Source organism: Telopea speciosissima, chromosome 11 (assembly GCF_018873765.1).
Source record: "Telopea speciosissima isolate NSW1024214 ecotype Mountain lineage chromosome 11, Tspe_v1, whole genome shotgun sequence".
Lineage (NCBI taxonomy): Eukaryota > Viridiplantae > Streptophyta > Magnoliopsida > Proteales > Proteaceae > Telopea > Telopea speciosissima.
In genome coordinates, this window is record NC_057926.1 from 50718034 (window position 1) to 50737911 (window position 19878).

Genomic DNA, 19878 nt, shown 5'->3' on the forward strand with positions numbered 1-19878 from the left:
AAAATTGGTTTTCTACTCAAAGAACGAGTGCTTAATTTGCTCTTGACTGTATTGATTTGCTTTATAACTTTGCTTGCTGCCTTAGGCTTTTCTTTTTGGGGTTGTTTCTTCTTTTAGGTCTTGTCCATGAGATTGATGTTGTAGCCATCAATCCTCTTGTATATTCTTCTTCCCTCTTGTTTTCTCTTTCTTTGCAATATGTTCATTTAGTAGTAGAGGTTTCTTCCATGAGTTACAAGAGCAACTATGGAACAAGGACGTATACTGGTGAAGTGATTTGGTAATTGAGAGAGAGAGAGAGAGAGAGAGATAGATTTGAGTTTTTCTGAAATAAAATTACTAGGGTTTTGTGAGGCAAAATAAGTAGGATATAGTATGGACATACATTTTTTTAATGAAAAAATGGCTTTTTGATCTAGTATCGGACCAATACAAACAATATGTATCACTATCACTGGGCGATGGATACCTGTGTCGACTTTTTTCAAACCTAGTCATGGTTTTGGGTATCAGTATCGGATCAACTGATACGATATGGACATCCATTTTTAGGTGAAAAAAGGACTTTTTGACCAAGTTTAAACCAATGCAATTGGTATTGCCGGCAACGGACTCTTGTGTTGTTTACCATGAACTACATCCATAGTGATCGATGGCATAGATTGTCGGATCTGGCTCTACTCCAGCCGTGGCGGGAGTTGGAGGGTCCAACGCTCGAAAACCACCCCAAAAACAGAGGATTGATCATTTTAAATGTGGGGCCCAGGTACCGTGGAATGACCAGCCCGCCCCTGTTTTTGCTGTCATTTTGTGAGGCTGGACCCTCCATTTCCTAGATTGTCTTAGGAGCAACTTGTTTTCGGAAAGAACGTGTTCAGGCAAGGGTAGGACTAGAGAAGGGGAAAGGGGCGGGAGTCGGGTCTGAACCATTGAGGCTGGTCTTTATTTGAGATGTGTTAATACATGTTTGCCCTTGTACGCAGCAAGTCACATGGCTTCAGCTGTCACACGACACGAATTTTTATCCTCTTTTGTTATTGCACAGTGTAGTACTGCATCGTTCGGTGCTGCAGAGACCATGTGGCACAGCAGGCCCCACATGGTGCACATGGCCTATGCAGCTGTCGCACGATGCATTACTGCACCGTGCAGTAACGAGAGAGGATAACGATTTGCGGTCATCACTGCAGCAGGATCAAAGGGATACACGTACACGTTGGACGTTAATGGGGTTTTCCGATCAATTTTTAGGGCGAACAGAGACGTTGTAGCGAATCACCATGGGTAATTCTGGTAATTAGATGAAATTAAGAACAATTTAAATAGTTCGGCTCTGCATTGTGGCTCCAAAATTCAAATTCTCTCTGTTAGGTTAGGGTTTTTGGGAGCTAGAAATGGCGAGGCGACATGATGACTACAGATTTCTTAAGATAAGGGATGTAATTGGTGCTATCAATCAGAAAGTAAACCTGATGGGGGTTGTGGTTGAGTTTAGTATTCCCAAGCAGAGCAGAGGAACTGGTAAATTTTCTTATTCTTCTCTGTTTTTATCCTCACGGGATCTGAGTGCAGAAATCGTTTCAGTGATTTGTCATCTGTAGATTATATGTGTTGCAGTGTTGGAATCCTCTCTACACAGTAGAAATACTCAGTGAAAGTGTTTTTTCGTTAACCTGGATATTCTGAGTGCAGAAATCGTTTTACTGGTTTGTCATCTGTAGATTATATGTATTGCAGTGTTGGAATCCTCTCAACACAGTAGAAACACTCAGTGAAAGTGTTTTTTTTTTTGGTTAATCTGATATTCTGTGCTAGCTTAGTCTTTTCTAGTCTACAAGTTTATACACAAAATGGATATCACATTGTTCTGGGACTGGGAGGTACTAAATACCACTGCTTCGTACTTGAGAAAACATACCATGGCGTATTGTCTAACCATTTGGAGTATCGAATATGTTTTAATCTTCTGACTGCTGGCACGACGGAAAGGCTGGACTTGCAACCGTTTTAGATTCCATCGGTGCTGATCCTATCAAGATCACTCTAACATTGTTACCAGATGTAGTCTATAGCATCTTCCTGCTTTTGAATTTTTTAGAATTTCTCTGCTCTTGTAGTTGATATAGGTCGTTTGGTCCCAAATGCATTTGTGGTAGCTTCATTTCAAAGCATTTCCAGAATGGTTCTTTATACTTGGACAGACTTTATTTTGATGTTATGGTTTATATTAAAATTAATTTTTATTTTCTCCTAAGAAAAAGAAGGGAGTAACATATTGGACTGTTTAGTACCGATTATTTGTATAATAATTGCATCCTACTTTCATCAGGCAATTTTATTCAAATGGAAAAATTCTGAAATTTATGCCTCTTGTGCCTCTTCTTTCTTAAAGATTACCTTCCACTCCTGAAAGTATGAAACTTGGGAAATTAAATCCTGGGACTGTTACTTGGAGCATGTTAAAGGAAAGGAATAACAAGATGTTTGGAGGAACTGCTGAAGCAGCATACAGAATGGCTAAATTTGTTAGATAAAATTCAGACTTTGACTCCTATATCTAAGGCATTTTGTGATCTCACCTTTGCTTCTATTCTTAGGGAATACCACATCTTTGCTGTACCTCTTGCTTGATGTTGTATGATTTTTATATTTACTAATAGAGTCTTTTTATTTATTAAGGGTCTCTTTTCCTTAATAAAACTCTAATTTACAAGACAAAAAATTGATGTGTCTAAGGTTTGTATGGAATTTATTCAGGAAAGTGGAATGCCACATAGTATTATGACTAGAAAGATGCATCAGTCATATGAACTTTAATACTCTTCAGTTTTGATATACTTAGAGGTCTACTAGTAACTGAAACCAGTTTTACAAAATTGAAACTTCTTCTGAATCATTGGAAAGATCTAAAGATGTTTTTTCTATTCACATAAAGCCTGTTGCACCATTTTACTCTGGCAAGGCATAGCTAAGCCCATGCACTTCTATACTTTCATGTTAATCATACCCATTTGTTGCACCAAGAAATGGTAATGTTCTTGTTGGCAATGACGATAAAAAGGCCAGGCTTACAGCTGCTTTGGATTTCATCCATTTGGTAGTAGAATGATGAGACTTACTAAAGATTGCTTGCTGAGCCAGTCAGGATTATTTAAAACTGGGATCAAATCTTTTCCTTGGGGATGTTCATTTCTCGTCTGTGTATTGTTACACTTTTATACATATAGGTGTAGTATTAAGTTTCATGTGTTCGTTCTTTTTTCACTCTCTACGTTTTTGCCATTTCCCTTTCATTCGTTATTTGAGTTTGTAATGATGGTTAGTCTCATTGTCTATATGTAGATAAGGCTCATCCCCACTACTAGGACTCAGCTACATAAATCCTATTCACCATTCTGCTCTGGCAGGCCATAGCTAAAGCCCTTGCACTTCTATAGTTTCATGTTTATTTCATACCCACTTGGTGCACTAACATACGGTAATGTTCTTGCTGGCAATGATGACAAAAAGGCCGGTCTTACAGTTGCTTTGAATTTCATTCATTTGGTAGTAGAATGATGAGACTTATTAAAGGTGCTTCTGAGCCAGTCAGGATTATTTAGAACTGTGATCAAATTTATTTCCCCTGGGACTTTCATTCCTCATCTCTATGGTTACATTGTTATACATATAGATGCAGTATTAGCTGGTTGGGTCTGATCAGAATAACTGGTGTGTTCCATACCGTGACACCCTATGTTTGGTTTGGGTTGTTATGGTTCAAACCAATCCATGTGGTTCAAAATTTGATTCAGATCTGGTTCTCCTAGAAACCAGATATTGCGGAGCTAGTTTTAGAGACTGTGTTATGGCATGCAATTCTATAATTCCTGATTTTCAGGAATTTTATCTTTACGCAACTCGTGTGGCTCATTTGAAGGACTTCTATGGCATGCGGTTACAGATTTTTTTTATGTCTAATTTTAGGAATCTAATCTTCAGCCCAATTGTGGGTCAAGTCTTTATTTCTTTTCTTTTATTATTTTTGAGTTGTTAAGTGAAACTGGGATATGTGCAGTCCCTTTCTTTATTCAGATTTGGTTTCTTTTTTGGTATTAATTTCCTAGATAGTTAAAGGACCTCCAACTTAGCTTATGCAAGGAGGGAGATTTCCTTTTAGAGTCAGATGAAGAGGAGATTGAAGCTGAGGTTGATCTTGAAGGAGAACTGATTGCAGCCTTAGAAGAACTAAATGCAGAGAGGAAACATAAGAAGACCTCTAAAAATTTAAGTGATGCAACTGAGCTTATCATAAACCTGAAAGGGCAGGTGAAAGAATTCAAGGTCATAGTGGAGGAACTTGAGCTCAACCCATCTTGAAGAATGAGAACAACTGCAAGCTTGAAGAAGAGATCAAAACCTGAAAATATAAGTGACAAAGTTAAATCAAGAAGAGTGTGATCTTCGTGAGATTAAAGAAAGGATAGACAAGCTTGATGAAATGCTGAAAAAGTCCTATTCACATCAAGACTGGTCTTGGCTTTGTTGAAGGAGCATCTTCAAGTAAGGCAAGGAAAACAAATGAGTTGTTGAAGACCAAGGAGAAGGGCAAAGGCACAACTACGAATCCTGTGAGAATAGAAGAGAAGAGACATTGGCAGATGCAAGTGAAAAAGACAGGAAATGCAAGACAGGCAAAGAAGGTGAACCATGACAACTACAACAAGGTCACCTATTATAGGCAACGGAGGTACATTGCTCCCACAACCTGGCAGAGTCCACAACCCAAGTTCAATTCTTACTTTCCTGGTTATTGCTTTACATGCAATGACTATGGTTGTAGAAGTTCAGATTGCAAATATAATGTAGGGCCAAGGGGAAACTTTTGCCTTCATTGGGGCATTTTGTGGAATGCTTTGCATGTCACAAGTATGGGCACATTACAAGAAACTGTAGAAGGATGCCTCCATATAAGCAGTGGCAAGGAAGAAGACATTATCATCATGGAAATAGACAGATTGACAGAACAAGAGAAATTCTGAGAGGCCACCATAGCCAAAGTCCAAGTAGAAGAATTAAGCAGTGACTAAGCCTGTGGGGAAAGAGGTCAGAGATGAGCAAACATATGTATCTATCCAGCTATTGCCCAGGGAGGTCCATAGTTGCCTTTAAAGGAAATTGGGTTTGGGTAAACGTCCTAAGTATTGAATTGTGGTTAGGTGCCTACTAATAGTGAGAGCATGTTGTCATCAAGGATCGAGATCTCAGTTTTGGTCAGGCTTGAAACCAAGACGTGGAAGATCTTGTTTCGAGGTTTCGATCCTGGGACTCTTTGGGTTGAAACACAAGTTCAAAACTTGGGTTTTGGCCTTGGGTCTTGTTTTGTCCAGGCCCAGAACCGAGACAACTCGAAGATTTAGTCAGTTTCGACCGAGATTAGTTCCATGGTTGTCATTATAATGGTTTTGCTCCCGTATGGACTCAGGAGGAGTTAATTCCTACGCCCTTCGGTGTTGTTGTCAAAGGGGAGAGAGTATATGGGTGTTGTGATATGCAGGTGAGAATTGGTGATGTGTTTGTGTTGAAGCAAGTTAGTGCTATATGTATTGCATATGTGTTGTGCTGTCAACAATTCCAAAGGGGGAGATTGTTGGGCAAAGTGTTATGTATGTTGTCATTGTTGTCAACACGGTTTGTTGGTTCAACACACTCACCTAAGAATGGATGCATTGCTAATATGGTAGAATAAGAATGGCTTGTACTGAAGAAGAGCATAAGCTTCAGCATAGCATGATTTTCGGAAAATCAGTTGAGTTTGACGATAAATCATCTCTGTTCGACGTTAAATGAAGTGTTACTGATGTCGACAACAATATTGTTGACGCATACTCGACGTCGACTAATTGGTGAATAGAATGTGTTTCGCGTCAGTTCACATGTTTGAGACACCCGACATTGAAGATGCTTTGTTCTACATAGAAAGGACTCGAGTTGACATTTACAAAGGGTTGGTAGATATGCACTTGATGTCAACAGAGTTGCATTGGACGTTGAACTGAATGAGCTTGACATCGAATGTAGCTACTTGTGGTTCATTGCTTTCAAGTCATTTTGGGCCACATATAAAAGGAAATGTTGTTTATGAAAAACAAACAGAAAAACCTAACTCAAGAAAAAAGGAGAAGAGAGACTCTAAGGAGAGAAACCCTAGAAGACTTCCTCCAAGCCATTCATTGAAGCCATCTTGGATTGTTATGAGAAGGATTCTTTAAGCCTATTTGAGAAATTATAAAGGGTTGTAAGGAGAGAAAGATGAGGTGGAGAACAAACCTAAGGTTTGTGAGAAGACTCAACAAGCATTCAAGCCTTCTTCGAGTGATTGGTTGAAGTTATACATTCGAGGAGGAGAAAAAATCGAGTAGAAGAAATGGAAGAAGCAGCTTGGTTAAATGTTGATTTTATCATCATTTGGTAACTAAACAACCTACAATAGGCAAGGTGTTTGTTGAAATACCATTATCAACTATGTGCTTAGATTGGGGACATCTTTGTATGCCATTTTGATTGTACTTTTTAAGGTATCAAGTGGGTGCTTGATAGAGAGTTTGGTCCTCCTTTGTGGTGGGTGCTACTAAGGTTTAAAGTATTGGTAGCAGGTATCGTATCGGAAAGGTGATTTTAAGAGACGTATTGTATCGTATCGGAGAGAAGCAAGATACAGTAAAGATACACATGAAAATGCTTAGAATACATGCAAAATACGGTTTTAAAGCATAAAACACTATTTTTAAGTAATATCATGTATAAAGAGGAGAAAAAATTATGACGAGACAAGTACATTCAATTGATTATGTATAAAGGATGAAATTTCTTATTTGTACTAATACAAAAAAAGTCAATTTTTAGTAGGGGAAGATTTAGGGTTCAGGTACACACCTAATTGCAAAAAAAAAAACAAAAAAACCCTAGTTTGATGCAATCATTTAGGTTGTTTTTCACTAACCTGGTGATCCATTACCAAAAACAACACTAAAAATCAATATTTGTGAAACAAATTCAAAGCTCTGATAAAAATCAATATTTGATTGTAGGTTGTTTAATTACCAAAAGATGATAAAATCAGTGCTACTAGAGTCGTTTTTGCTAGTAGAAACAAGGAATCAAGTTGATTTTGCCAAAACAAAATTGATTACAATGCCTTATAGGAGCTCTTGGTAAGTGTTTTGAGTCATTGATTGAGTAATGTTAATGGGTATAATGTGTCTAGGTTCGATGTTCCTTGTGTATGCCAAGGTGGAGCTGAGTCATCTCCACCTAGCATACCTTATTTGTTTCCCTAATGAAATCTATAAATAAAGTGGGCTTCTATCCTCTAGAGACAAGACGAATGTTCAGATCGTACTCTAATATTCAACTTGGTATCAGAGCGCCAAAAACCTTAAAGCCGCTTGATAACCTTATGGGAAACAGTTTTTGGTGTTTTTCCATTCTGAGAAACGGGAGAACATCATAAAAAGCGCTTGATAACGGAGTGTTTTTGTTGAGTGCTTTTGGGAGCATAAATCAAAATTTGCTATGGAAGACTTTTGACAGAACATGTTGGACATATCTGTTGTTTCTTGGCACAAAATTGAAAATTTGTTCCTGATAAAAACTCTCCTCATATTCACGATACTCTCGCCTCTAACCTCTCTCTCACCTCTCATGCCTCTAGCCATTGAAACCTTGCAACGGCAAGGTGGGTAGCGAGCATGAGCAGCAACGAGTGACCATTGCAGCCGCGAGTCTCCTAAGGCTAAGGGGATTGAGTTAATACCCTTCGTCTTCTCCGTCTCCGAAGCTTGTGAGTTTCGTCGTTCTGGGCGATTGGGATTTTGGGTGTGATGTGCATTTGATTTAGGTAATATTCTTTTATCCTATAAATTTACTTTACGATCTTCGATTCTCTCTAGGTTTAGCAAACTTTATTTGGTTCTTCTTTGATTGATTGATCGGATTCTACTTCTAGGGTTTCTATTCTCATCTGCTAGATTCAATAGATATAGTTTATTCGTTGAATGATTCAGGGTCCATTCAGGCTGGGTTTGAGATCTGTTTTATTCAAGTTTTTTGGTGAACGAGCTTAGACAAGAGGAGGTGATGGTGGGTAGCGAGCATGAGCAGTTTCTGGAGCTTGGCGGCGAGTTTAGCGGCGATTGTTGATTAACAAGAGCCCAACCCCAAAGAACAATCAGAAAGGCATGGATTACCCAGAAATTCTCAGTCCTCTGTTATCAGATTGAATCATGAGAAAGTATTTGAGTTCTGCGCTTCCTCCTATATGGGTATTCACCCAGGAAGAAATTTGAACAGAAAATTTTTTTTTGGGCAAGAAAAATAACTACTTGTGTAAATGGAAGTGAATCTACAAGAAGCTGCACACGAAAATAGATGGATTTTGTTCGCCGTTTCCCGTGCCTATTGGTGCAAAATCTATCTTCAGACTTTAGAGAGAGTTTGAAGAGTTGGGGTCTGGTTTCTGTTGTTGTTGTTGAAGGGTTTGAGAGATGACGGTGGAGGAGGGAGGAAGTTGGAGTGTAGGAGGGTGGTGGGTGTGTGTTTTGGGAGAGAAATGGGGCGAGCCAATGCCATTTTGGAGTTGGGAGAAGCAGGCAAGAGGATAAGAAATTGCAGAGGGAGTCTCTTGGGAACAAATTTTTAGTACAGGTTTACCAAGTGGGTCAAAAGCGGTTTCTCAGCATGGGTTTCGGAAAAAACTGTTCTACTGTTTCTCAGCACAGTTTCAGCACAGAAACAGCAGTAAGGTTATCAAGCGGGTACTTAAATTTTTTCCTTTCGGTTTTCTTTCGCTACCGTTTCCAGTAGAGCCCCACCACCAATCTCAAGGCTCCTGCCTCATTGCGTGAGACATGGTTGACTGAATATGCACAAACGTATGTCGTACCACATATGGCCCGCTACTAACAACCACGGACCAATGTTTTTTGTACCACCACTGCTGCCTCCTCCCATCACCAACCACTGTCAGGCTCCAATGGCCTCTGCACCACTGATGCTGCGCCTCATAGGGCCTTAGCCCTTTGTTCGCTGCACCACCAGGGGATCCATCCCCTCTCGCGATAGCCCTAGGGCCTCCCATACTTTGTCGACACCAGCCAGGAGCCTCCCGCCCCTGTCTCACGTCACCCAGTGCCTCTCGTCCCTTGCTATTACCTGAGGCCTCTCGCCCCCTACCGTAGTCATCCAAGGGCCTTCCACCCCTTTGTTGAAGCCATCAAGGGACCTCCGCCCCCTGTTGTCATCTCTATGGGCTCTCCTCCCCCTTTGTTGTCACCACCAAGGGCCCTCTGCCTCTTGCTGTGCTTGACCTTGGTCTCTCCCAGGCCCTCGGTTTCATCCATTTACCTTGCTACCCGTCCCGCTCGTTGCGGTATGTTGTCTTGCCTCTCGCGAATGATATGGTAGCCTCCACACTACTACTCCTTGTTATAAATAGTTGTTTCAGTTCCATATCAATTTCTTTGTTGTGATTCTAACCCATGGTGGAGGATAGTGATGTTATGACTCTGCGAGAGACATTGGGGGTAGTGAGGTGAGCATAGTGGTCATGACGTCTAGGGGACCCGAGGCGTTGGAGAGGGTTTAAAGGCAAGGCGACACCAACTAGCCTGGACACCTTGGCGAGGCCTTGACGACTATGGAGATGAGTCATGTTGGGACTCACGACCATAACCTTTCTATGAAACCAGGTCCAACCAATTTGAATGGGACTAACTACCTTGCATGGTCGCGGACATGCCTTTTGACTATCTGTCAAAATCATCTTTCAGGGTATTTAACTAGAGACACACCTGTGCTATCTAGTGGTACTGCTAAGATCATCTAGCTTGCTAATGATGCCTTGGTGATGTCCTTTCTCCTAAATTCCATGGAACCACAGATTAGTGCTTGCTTTGTTCTACTTAACACTGCACAAAACTATGGGATGCTGTCCAACAAACTTATGCTCAGACCAGCAACTATGCTCAAATTTATGAGCTGTGTCGTAATGTTCAGGAAACCTCACAAAAGGATATGTCCCTTACCTCTTATTATGCTGCCATGACTGTACTCTGGCAGCCGTTGGATTTTTATCATCCTGTCCCCATGGTGTGTAGAGTTGACATTGCTACCTTTTCAAAAGAACAAGGAGTTGCGGCGGAGGAAGGCACAGCGACAGGTTGTCACGGCGGAGCAGGGCGGCAACAGTGGTAGGGGTGAGGAGCACTGACGGCGAGATAACAGCGGTGGCAATGAGTCAGCGACGGTGATGGTTAACAGTAGCGGTTAGTGACAGTGATGTGATGCCAGTTAGGGTTAGTGGAACATGGTGCTGGTTAGTCTACCATGTTAGACCTGAGAGGCCGGAGCCCCATGGGAGGTAAAGGAGAAACCCTACTGGCGACACAACATACCAAGTTTCATCAGAGAATGGGAGAATGATGTGACTCGTCATTAGTGACAGAGGCCCCTTTATTTATAATAGAGATTACAAGAGAATTGATAGGGACAGTATGGCGTCTATGACTCATTGTCCCTATCTGTAACGACTACAATTACTAGGCATAGTTATCTCTAATTCTCTAAAGAACTTTTCAGAGTACCTATCTTGATGCTCTTGGGAGTTGGGGCTGATCTGCATAAGGGGAAAAGATAAGGGGAAACCATTCTGCAGATTAGTACCCCTAAAACTTGTTTATCTTGTTGAAATATAAGGATTATTAATATAATTGTAAAGTTTTACCTAATAAAGATTATCAAATTTTTTATTGAGGCACTAGGACAATCGCTTGGTTCTCTTCTTGCTCATGTGCACCTTACCATGATGATGCCATACCAGATTTGGCTACTCAGTGTCAATTTTTTATTGGTCAACAACTTTTCTGCATTGAAACGTTGATTCAAGCCAATGATGCCAATTGAGCTTAGTTATTCCCCCCCCCCCCCCAGACCAAAACAGAAAGAGGAAAGGATGCCGACAAGCTTGCCTTTTTCAAAGTTAATGCTTTGAATAATCTTGTTTATGGTCATGGAGATCATGGACAATTCGTTGATGAAAGAAAATTCAAATTACTGTTTCTTCACTTTTGAAATCCAGATTTCACTTCTTAGTGGCACTTTGACAGTTATAGGACAAAAAGTATAGTCCGAAATCTTGGTTGGAACCATAGAGATTTCGCGAAATGTTTCGTTTTCGACGAAGGTTGAAATGAAATTGGGTGCGAATTAGTAGGAATGTTGGGAGTTGCCTGAAATTTTGGCATTTCTGTTGAGATTTTGGGGCTCGGTATTGTTTTTGTGAAATGATAAAATCACATGTTTAAATACCATGTTTCGATTGAAATGGGTTGAAATTTCGACCCATTTCGATAGCTTTGTGCATTTCGACTCTAAGAGGGAGGAAAGTCCAGAAAACCCCAGAATTGGTATTTTTTGCCTGATCACCTACATTTCTTGGTGGGAATAAGTTGTTGGTGACTAGAACAATGCATATATGCATTGATGATTCGAGCAAGATTCCAAGTTGTACTTGAGTACTTGTGAGTGTACTATTAAATGGAGTCTGAGAATACGATAATGAACTCTGACCAAATTATCTACATTTCTTGGTGGAAAAAGGTGTTGTGGAGTATAAAAACGCATTTATATCGGCGATTTGCTGGATTTGAGCAAGATTCCAAGTTGTATTGACTACTTGTAAGTGTATTATTAGACCAACGCATTTTCTAGTGGTTTTGGGGCTCTGGAACTCTCTATGGTACTGACTTAGAGTTGGAGAAATAGCTGTACTCTGCTATGTGTAAGTGTACTATTAAATGGTTTTCCTCCATTCCTAATGCATATTTGAGTTTTCTTAATTGGATTTCTGCGTTAAGTACTAAGTTATTCATAGAATAGGTTATATTAGAGTAAATATACAGCAAGGTACGGCGTACATTAGCCCCCTAGGGTCCAAAATCAAACTACCATTTTGGATATGTTTTTTTACAATCTAAAGGTTCCAGTATGTTTAGAGATGCTTAATTAGGATTTCTTTGAAATTTTGGGCCAAAATATGTCCTTTTGTTTACCAAAATGGTCAAACAAATCCAGAAGCTGAAATGTGCAACATTTCGGTCGAAAACTGAAATTTCGAACCCGACAAACAAGTGAAGGCTACTAGCATTTGATGTATCTGGATAATAAGATGCAAAATAATCAAAGACTTGGAGTTAATGAGGTGGTTTGCCTAACGAACAATGGTAATAGGGCTGGATATCAAAATTGGCATTCCATAATTTTAACCCATAGATACTGATTGCTAATTATTTGTGTACTTTCACTAATTATATGTATTATGACATTCTTTGTTAAATTTTTTATTCCATTGCTTTTTTTTAATTGAGTATGACTGTTGTATAAAATCAAGTCAACCTTTTTCATCGAATATTTTATTTTGAGTTCATCATTATTAGATTTTCTTATTTTTGCCTTTCCTATTGAAACTTTCTTTGCAGATTATTTCTGCAAGCTAAAGATAGTAGATGAATCATGTCAAAGTTCTGGGATTACAGTTAATATTTTTGCTGAAAACATGGAGAAGCTGCCTCACATTGAATCCGATGGAGATATAATTCAGTTTTTTCACGTTGTGGTAGCCCCTGGAAGCACTTCCTGCCTTATCTTCTCTATAATCTTTCTATCTTTTTCCAAACATTATTCTATTGGATAACTATTTAGAAAATGAATCCTACTTCTAAGTTTCTCTCATAATTAAACAGATGTAGATGAGAGCCAATTTTAAATTTACAAAGACTATTAGATTTTTGCACCGAAGGAGGACCTCGGCACAACAGTAGGGTTGCTCCATTGCGACCTAGTGGTTACTTGTTAAAGTTGGGAAACAGCCTCTCCGCGAAGCGAGGGTAAGGCTGCGTACATTATGACCCTCCCTAGAACTTAGTAATGGCGGGAGCATCGTGCACTGGCTACACCCTTTTTATTAGATTTTTGTCATTCAATTATAGGAATTAATTTCGTAGTAAATATTCTATGATTCTACTTAAGTTTGAAATGTTAGACCAGTTATTCTTAATATCTTGTTTGCTATAGTTTCAAAAACTGTTAGATGTTAAATGGTGCTTTGTGGACTATGAACTGAAAGAGGAACACATTGAACATTTAAGGAGTCACCTATTGAACTTATTCAAAGTTGATTAATTAAACTAAACTCAACGAAGCCTGTTCCCAATTATTTGGCTTCAGCTATGCCTTCTTTTTAGCCAATCTTTTCCCTTTAAGGCAATCCCCTTCGTCAAGTCATGAAATGTGAAGTCTCTTTCACTGTCTCAACCCACATATTTTTGTTTCCCCTTGTCCTTATGGAGCCCTCGACATGAACTATCCAATTTTTTGCACCTGAGTGGACCACCTATTAGGGCTACCCCTCAATTGTTTCACACTAGGTATGGATTATACTCAATTGCTTAAGAAAATAACTCAAGTGTTCATCTCCTTGGAAATCAACCAAACTGATTCTTGATATTCTTGTGCATAAATCTTTGTTTAATTCGTCTCTCCCACAGTTTGGAGTATGCTCACGATCTTGATCTCATAAAAATTTGTGCAATGCTGTCTCATTGGGTTTGAAATATGAACAGTAGCATAATTTATTTTATTCATCTTCCATTTTCTTAGCTCCATTGATCTGTTTAAATATAGAGTCAACCAAGATAAGCCATCATCTCTCATACCCTTTCAAATCACAATCAAAGTTCAGAATCTGGTTCTTTCTGTCTTCATCTTTCCCGAAGTTTTAGCTTCAAATTTCTCATAGAAGTACCTTTGGTCATTCTTCTCATCATTGCCACTGATTTCTCCTAAATTTCTTCCAGCCCCCCTCTTTCTGTTGATGTGATATTTATTTGTAATTACTGGAAATTTCCCCTTGACCTTTCTCTAATCTTGGTACCCTCCACTTTCAATATTGACCATAGTTATCAGGGCGACCCAAGGCGTTGGAGGGGCCTCTAGGCGACAAGGCACTCGTGTAGGCATCATCTACACTCCTTAGGTGTGTATGTACTATATGACTATATGTAATATAGAAAATGATAATTTTATACAACAACAAAGCCTTATCCCAACTAAATTGGGTCGACTAAATGAATCCTTGCTTTCCAATCAGCTCTATTTGAAGTCATATAAGATAAGAGGCCTAAGCTATGCATGTCGTCCCTCACCACCTATCCTAGGGTTATTTTAGTTCTTCCCTCGGCTCTTTTAGTTCCTTTAATCTGAATCAAATCACTCCTCTGCATTCTAGCATCCCAAGGCCTTTGTTGAACATGGCCATGCCACCTCAAACGACTCTCTCGAAGCATCTCACATATTGGAGTTACTCCCAACTCAACTCTAATATGGTCATTCTTTACTTTATCCTTCCTAGTTTTGTCATACATCCATCTCAAAATCCTCATTTCTGCTACACTTAGTTTATCTATATGAAGCTTCTTAACTGCCCAACATTTTGGACCATACATCATAGCCCGTTGTATAAAATTTTCCTTTAAACTTTAAAGGCATATACCCTGATCACGCAGCACTCCAAATGCATCTCATGCTGCACTCCAAACGCTCTTCAACCATCCTATTTTAATTCTTTGGGCAACATCATACTCTATATCACCTTCTTTATTTACGATTGAGCCCAGATATCTAAAATAATCACTTTGTGGAATCTGTCTCTAATCAATATTCACCACCTCATTAACCGTCCTAGTGTGGCTAAAGTTACACACCACATACTCTTCGTTCTACTTAAATTGAGACCTTTTGATTCCAAGGTTGATCTCCATAACTCCAACTTAGCGTTAATCCTTGTTTTTTGGTCTCATCCACCAAAACAATATCATCAACAAAAAGCATACACCAAGGATATAATTATGCTTATTTGCAACATAGACATCATATTTCAATGCAATATGATATAATTATGCTAGTAATGACCAAGCATACGCTCCATGTGGCCGACCCCATTTAGTTGGGATAAGGCTATGTTGTTGTTGTTTTATGTTAGTAATGGCCTAATATGAGAAAACCAAGATGTAATAAAAAAAAAAACATATGATATAATATAAGCATATTCATTTGAAAAAAAAAAAAAACAAAGCAATAATGATCCAAGTCTTTTGATTTTCCTCTCTATCTGTGCGGTCCCAAAGATTTCAATATCTGAAGTAGAACCAAGCAGGGGAAGGATTACGTAGTGTTGGGATTTGCTTCTAGGTTGTTTTCATGTCAAAACATGAGGATTCTTGTATTTCTATGGGGTTGAAGTTATAGCTTTGATTTTTTTTTTCGGGGGGTTTATTTTGATTTGGGTTAACTTACTAGTGTAGGACATCTGATAGTGCTATTTATAGTAAATCTGGTTTTACTATTCTTTGGCAAGTTTCTATTTCTGTGTGATAGAAACTTGCCAAAGAATAGTAAGGTTGTGCTATTGCTGTTGAGGTTTTGGTGTCTTGACTTCTGATGATGGACTGTTGTGTGGAGCCTTCGTGGGCCTTCGATAAATTTCCTGTATAGGGTTTTCGCTATAAATCTGTAGCGAGAGTTCTTTCTCTGTATTGAAAATCTGAGAGAGGTGTGAGGAACGAGCGACTGTAACCCTATTCTCCATTGATAGTGAAACAGATCTCATCTCACCGTGGACGTAGGCAACCTTGCCGAACCACGTAAATCTTTGTGCGCATTGTGTGATTGTGTTTGCGATTTCCATTCTTCTCGCATTGTGTTAGGTTTTACAATTGCAACTTTGTTGGTTGCGGGTTCAAAACTTGGAAACGACTTCTCTGCGAAGCAAGGGGTAAAGCGCATCCATTTGCCTTCCCACACCTGCGGTAGTGGGAGTGATGAGGACGTCATACCATCCGATCAAGGATTCATGATATACCAGAGGAGACGTTGCAGAGCTCAGGCGTCCTCTGCCTCGATGTGGATTGACGATGAGTTCGAGGCTACCATGTTGCTTGAGTACAGCCCTATGGGCCCCGGCGTGGACCCTACTTGCGTAGTCTTTAGTATTAGCTAGTAATTCTGATTTCTATTTATTGTTATTTCTGTTTCTGTTTATTTCTATCTCTATTTCAGTATGTTTTGTATGTGAGGAGAAGTGTGCTTTTCTTTTTCTTTATTGTTTATGTTGTAATTGTTCCACTTCCCCTTCCCCACGACTTGATATTTTCCTCGTTTTTTTTTTAATTATATTTTTTAAAGTAGTGGTAACTACTTTTGTAACCATTCCATTCCCACAGTTCTCCTTTGTGGCCCTCTTGCAGCATGTCTCTCTCTCTCCCTCTCAATTCCTCTTCTTTTTCTTCTCTTTCTTGATTTCTGTTCTCCCTACTCCTTCCTCTTCTTCTACTTTCTTCTCCCCTACTTCTCTCTCTGTTCTCCCTTTTCGCTACGAGATTTGTTCCCTCCCTTTTATTTTGTTGTTTTCTTCTTCCCCACACCCCACGGTATTGCCCTCCTTGTTCTTTTCTTTTTCTGCTTTACTGTTTACTCTAATGGACGGATCCACCTAAATATGGAAGGTGGTCAATAGGTGCAGCCCCTAAATCTGGTTGGTGTTTTAATTACTTCTACGTTCTTTCCCTTAAGCTTTATCCATTGTCTGTTATAGAACTTTACATTGAATTTGTTATTATTCTAGCTTAAATGGCTGCCTCCTCGCTGTAGTCACTGCAAGGCATTTGGACACTCAACGAAAGACTGTGCCGCCTCTGCTCCTCTTTCCCTCGCAGCCTATCTGGGTAATAATCCATCGTCTTCCTCTGAGCTGCCTCCCTCGATGACTTGCGCAGAAGCTTCAGCTGCCCTTGCCCCTTTGAATGTTCCTACTCCAGACCCTCTCCCTGAAGCCTCGTCTGTCTCGCCGCAGGGTGGAAGATCAACCTCCCGTCGCCGTTGCAACAATTTGCTCCATCACAACCGTGTGCAGCTTTCTACAGTGGAGCCCCCGAAATCTGTTACTGCTACCTCTGCTTCTCCTGAAGGCCTGCCCACTGTGCCTGGATCTCACATCTCCCACGGCAGAAGCTCCAGTCTGCTCGAAAAAGCTGTTGACGATGATGCTTAGCTGCCTGCGATCCTTGAACAGTCATCGTTGTCACCTCTCCAATCTCGCTCAGAAGATTTGCCTGAGCTTGGCATCCACATTGAGGCTCCATCCTTGCCAGATTTGGGTGACTACAGGTCTGGTTTGGTCACTGCGAGTAACCTGGACCGAGGCCTTTGCCATTTGCGTGAAAGCCTCCTGGTTCCTACGCAAAGGTATAGCCCCCCTCTTTGTCGGTTCTTAAGCCCCCACCCTTGCTCACCCTTTAATTACAAAATTAACACCCCCCTTCACATGGTCTCCAACACGTGACCCTAAATCCCACTTCATCTCCCTTGCTGGACCCTCCTCAGCCCACCCAGCCCCTTTTATCGGCCCATCTCCACCCCACCTCTCCAACTCCCTCTCAGTCCACTCCCTTGGCCAACCCGAGCCCCCATACCCAGCCCAAATCCTTTTTTACCAACAACCTCCCTATCATCCTTCCCCAACCCAATTCCCATTTCCTTCCCCTCCCACCCAACCCTCTCCCGATCCACTTCGAATCCCCTCATTCCTTCATTTGGCACCCCCCCACCATCACCCCCCTTGTCCCCCCTCCCCTACCCAGCTAACCTTATTCGCTAAATTTCACCCTTTCCTTCCCGGGGTGGCTTTGCCCCTCCCCTCTTGACGGCCTTTAGTGAGCAGCCCGATGGTCACCTATGTCCGTAGGCGGCAGAAGAGCAGTCCACCAACATGTGAACTTCCTTCTGTGGTGTGTCAGTGTTCCCTTTCTTAGGACCCCTACACTCAGATGCATAGTGACCCCACTTTCTACAGTTGCGGCACTTGCCCTTCTTTTCAAATTTAGTCTTTTTGGCCTCTAACTGTTGGGGTTCTGTCTTAGGTGGCTTGGATTGCCTGGGATTTTTCTTGGATTGTGAAACTAAATTGGTAGATGCCTGTTGTTGTTTCACCATCTCCAAGTTATTCCTGGTTTTGTTCTCATCTTCGATTCTAATGAACCGTTTGAGATCATTTAGCCCCACTTGTGTTTTCTTCCTATGCATCTCAGTTTTAAAGGAATGTCACGTAAATGGTAACTTAAAAATAATTGCACCCATTAAGAATGCATCAACAACAGGGATGTTTTCTTGGTTCAGTTTTGTTCTCACGTTCTCAAAGTCTGTTACTTGAGGAAGTATTTTCTTGTCGTCTTGAAACTTGAAATCCTTAAACTTGTCAACCAAGTGAGTCTTTGATAGGTCCTCCTCCTTTTTGAATTGGGCTTCTAAGTTTTCCCAAATCTCTTTTGCAGTCTCATATTTACTATAGGTCTCTGACAGGCAGTTCAATAGGTAGTCTTTGCAAAAGTCCTCATCACTTATCCATTGGGCTTCAGTTAGGTCCGTACAATCAGAAAATTTATTTACTACAGTGTAGAAAATATTGAGGTACTTCAGTCTAAACTGAGTCCTCCTTTTTCAAGAACTGAACTTAGAGCCACTAAAACTTTCCAATTTGATCATCTCAATTGGAACAACGTGTTTCCCCATTGTTAAGTGATTTGTTTATATGCCCAAGCAAAAATTCAAATAAAAAATAAATGCTCAAATGAACAGTCACACCTGAGATGGAGAACCCTGGATTTAGACGACGGAGGAAAAGATGGCGGCGGTGCAGCGGCGTCGACAGATCATTGACTGCTTGTTTGATAATGGTCGGCATTGTCGCACCCATAGGTAGTGACCTATCTCAAAAACAAATCAAAAGCTAAAGCTTTTGTCTCTTTTGTTTTGTCTTCTTCTACTTTTCTTTTTCTTTTTTTTTTTCAGAATAAAAAATGCAAAGTTTGACTTTTCAAAGAAAAGCTTAGACCTTTCTCTCTTCAACGAATTCTAATTTCTTTTTTTTTTTTCCAACAAACCAACACTATTCGTTGAAGAGATGGCTCACTGCCTCTCTGTCAACGTGATTTGACCCTCCTCTTTTCTTTTCTTTTTTTTTTAAGAATCAAATCAAAGGAGTAGAAAACAGCTTTGGAAACTACGTTCTACAGATTTTCCTTTTGCCTTTTTGAATTAGCCAAAAGGTGATGATGTAACCATATATTGAATTCTTTAATCAAAGAAAATAACACCTCAGGTAAAAACTCCCTGACAACCTGCAAACCCCTTTAATGAATTCTACAGATTTTTTTTTTTCCCGATTGTCTTCTAAGATCGATCAATACCACCACGAAGACGATTGGAGTAAAACCACCGAAGATCAATTGGAGAAAAATCACCGAAGCTCAATTGGAGAAAAATCACCGAAGCACGTTGATCTCTCAAAACCGATTGCAAAAGACTGATCGCAGAAATCAATCAACTAACTAGAATCGATCAGAGAGAAGACCAAAGCCGAATGAGAATCTGTAAAACCAAAACCGATCTTGATTGCAGGAAAACAAAAATCTAATGCTTTAAGATTGTTAGGGTTTAGGGTTTAAGCACAAGGTTGCTTAAAGCATTACACCTTGAGTATCTAGTTTGGAATACCTGCATCAGCTTGCCAACTAGTATTTATAGGAAACTATGGTTTAGGTCGGATGGGCTAATTACTAGATTGCCCCTCACACTGAGTATTAATACAAGTAGGATTATATTAGCACATATGAAGGGATATTACATAAATACCCTTACAAGTCTAACCAGTTTATGCGGAACTCTTCAAAACCTGGAGTTGGACCTTTACCCTTAAAGTAAACTTGTAGTTCCTTCTCCGCACGATAA

At 40.1% G+C, this 19878-nt stretch overlaps 2 protein-coding genes and 2 non-coding genes across 4 annotated transcripts in view; 3 read left to right on the forward strand and 1 right to left on the reverse strand.

The window, feature by feature from the left end:
• The window catches only part of LOC122644565 (probable E3 ubiquitin-protein ligase ARI8), a 40996-nt gene that overhangs the window by 16199 nt on the left and 4919 nt on the right, over positions 1–19878 (reverse strand). The gene's annotated exons all lie outside the window — the stretch shown is intronic.
• LOC122644566 (protection of telomeres protein 1c) lies at positions 1247–12773 on the forward strand. Its single transcript, XM_043837946.1, has 2 exons — positions 1247–1521; positions 12516–12773. The coding sequence occupies exons 1-2, from the start codon at positions 1395–1397 to the stop codon at positions 12728–12730; spliced, it is 342 nt and encodes a 113-aa protein (XP_043693881.1). The 5' UTR covers positions 1247–1394; the 3' UTR covers positions 12731–12773.
• On the forward strand, positions 3043–3141 carry LOC122646916. The gene has a single exon (XR_006330719.1). It is a non-coding gene; the product is annotated as a small nucleolar RNA snoR113 (small nucleolar RNA).
• LOC122646977 lies at positions 3492–3588 on the forward strand. Its single transcript, XR_006330773.1, has one exon. It is a non-coding gene; the product is annotated as a small nucleolar RNA snoR113 (small nucleolar RNA).

Bases quoted from the DNA above. Each gene is read 5' to 3' on its own strand.
- LOC122644566 (XM_043837946.1), top strand. From the start codon at position 1,395: ATGGCGAGGCGACATGATGACTACAGATTTCTTAAGATAAGGGATGTA. The intron at 1,522-12,515 runs GTAAATTTTCTT...CTTTCTTTGCAG, and splicing joins CAAGCAGAGCAGAGGAACTG to ATTATTTCTGCAAGCTAAAG.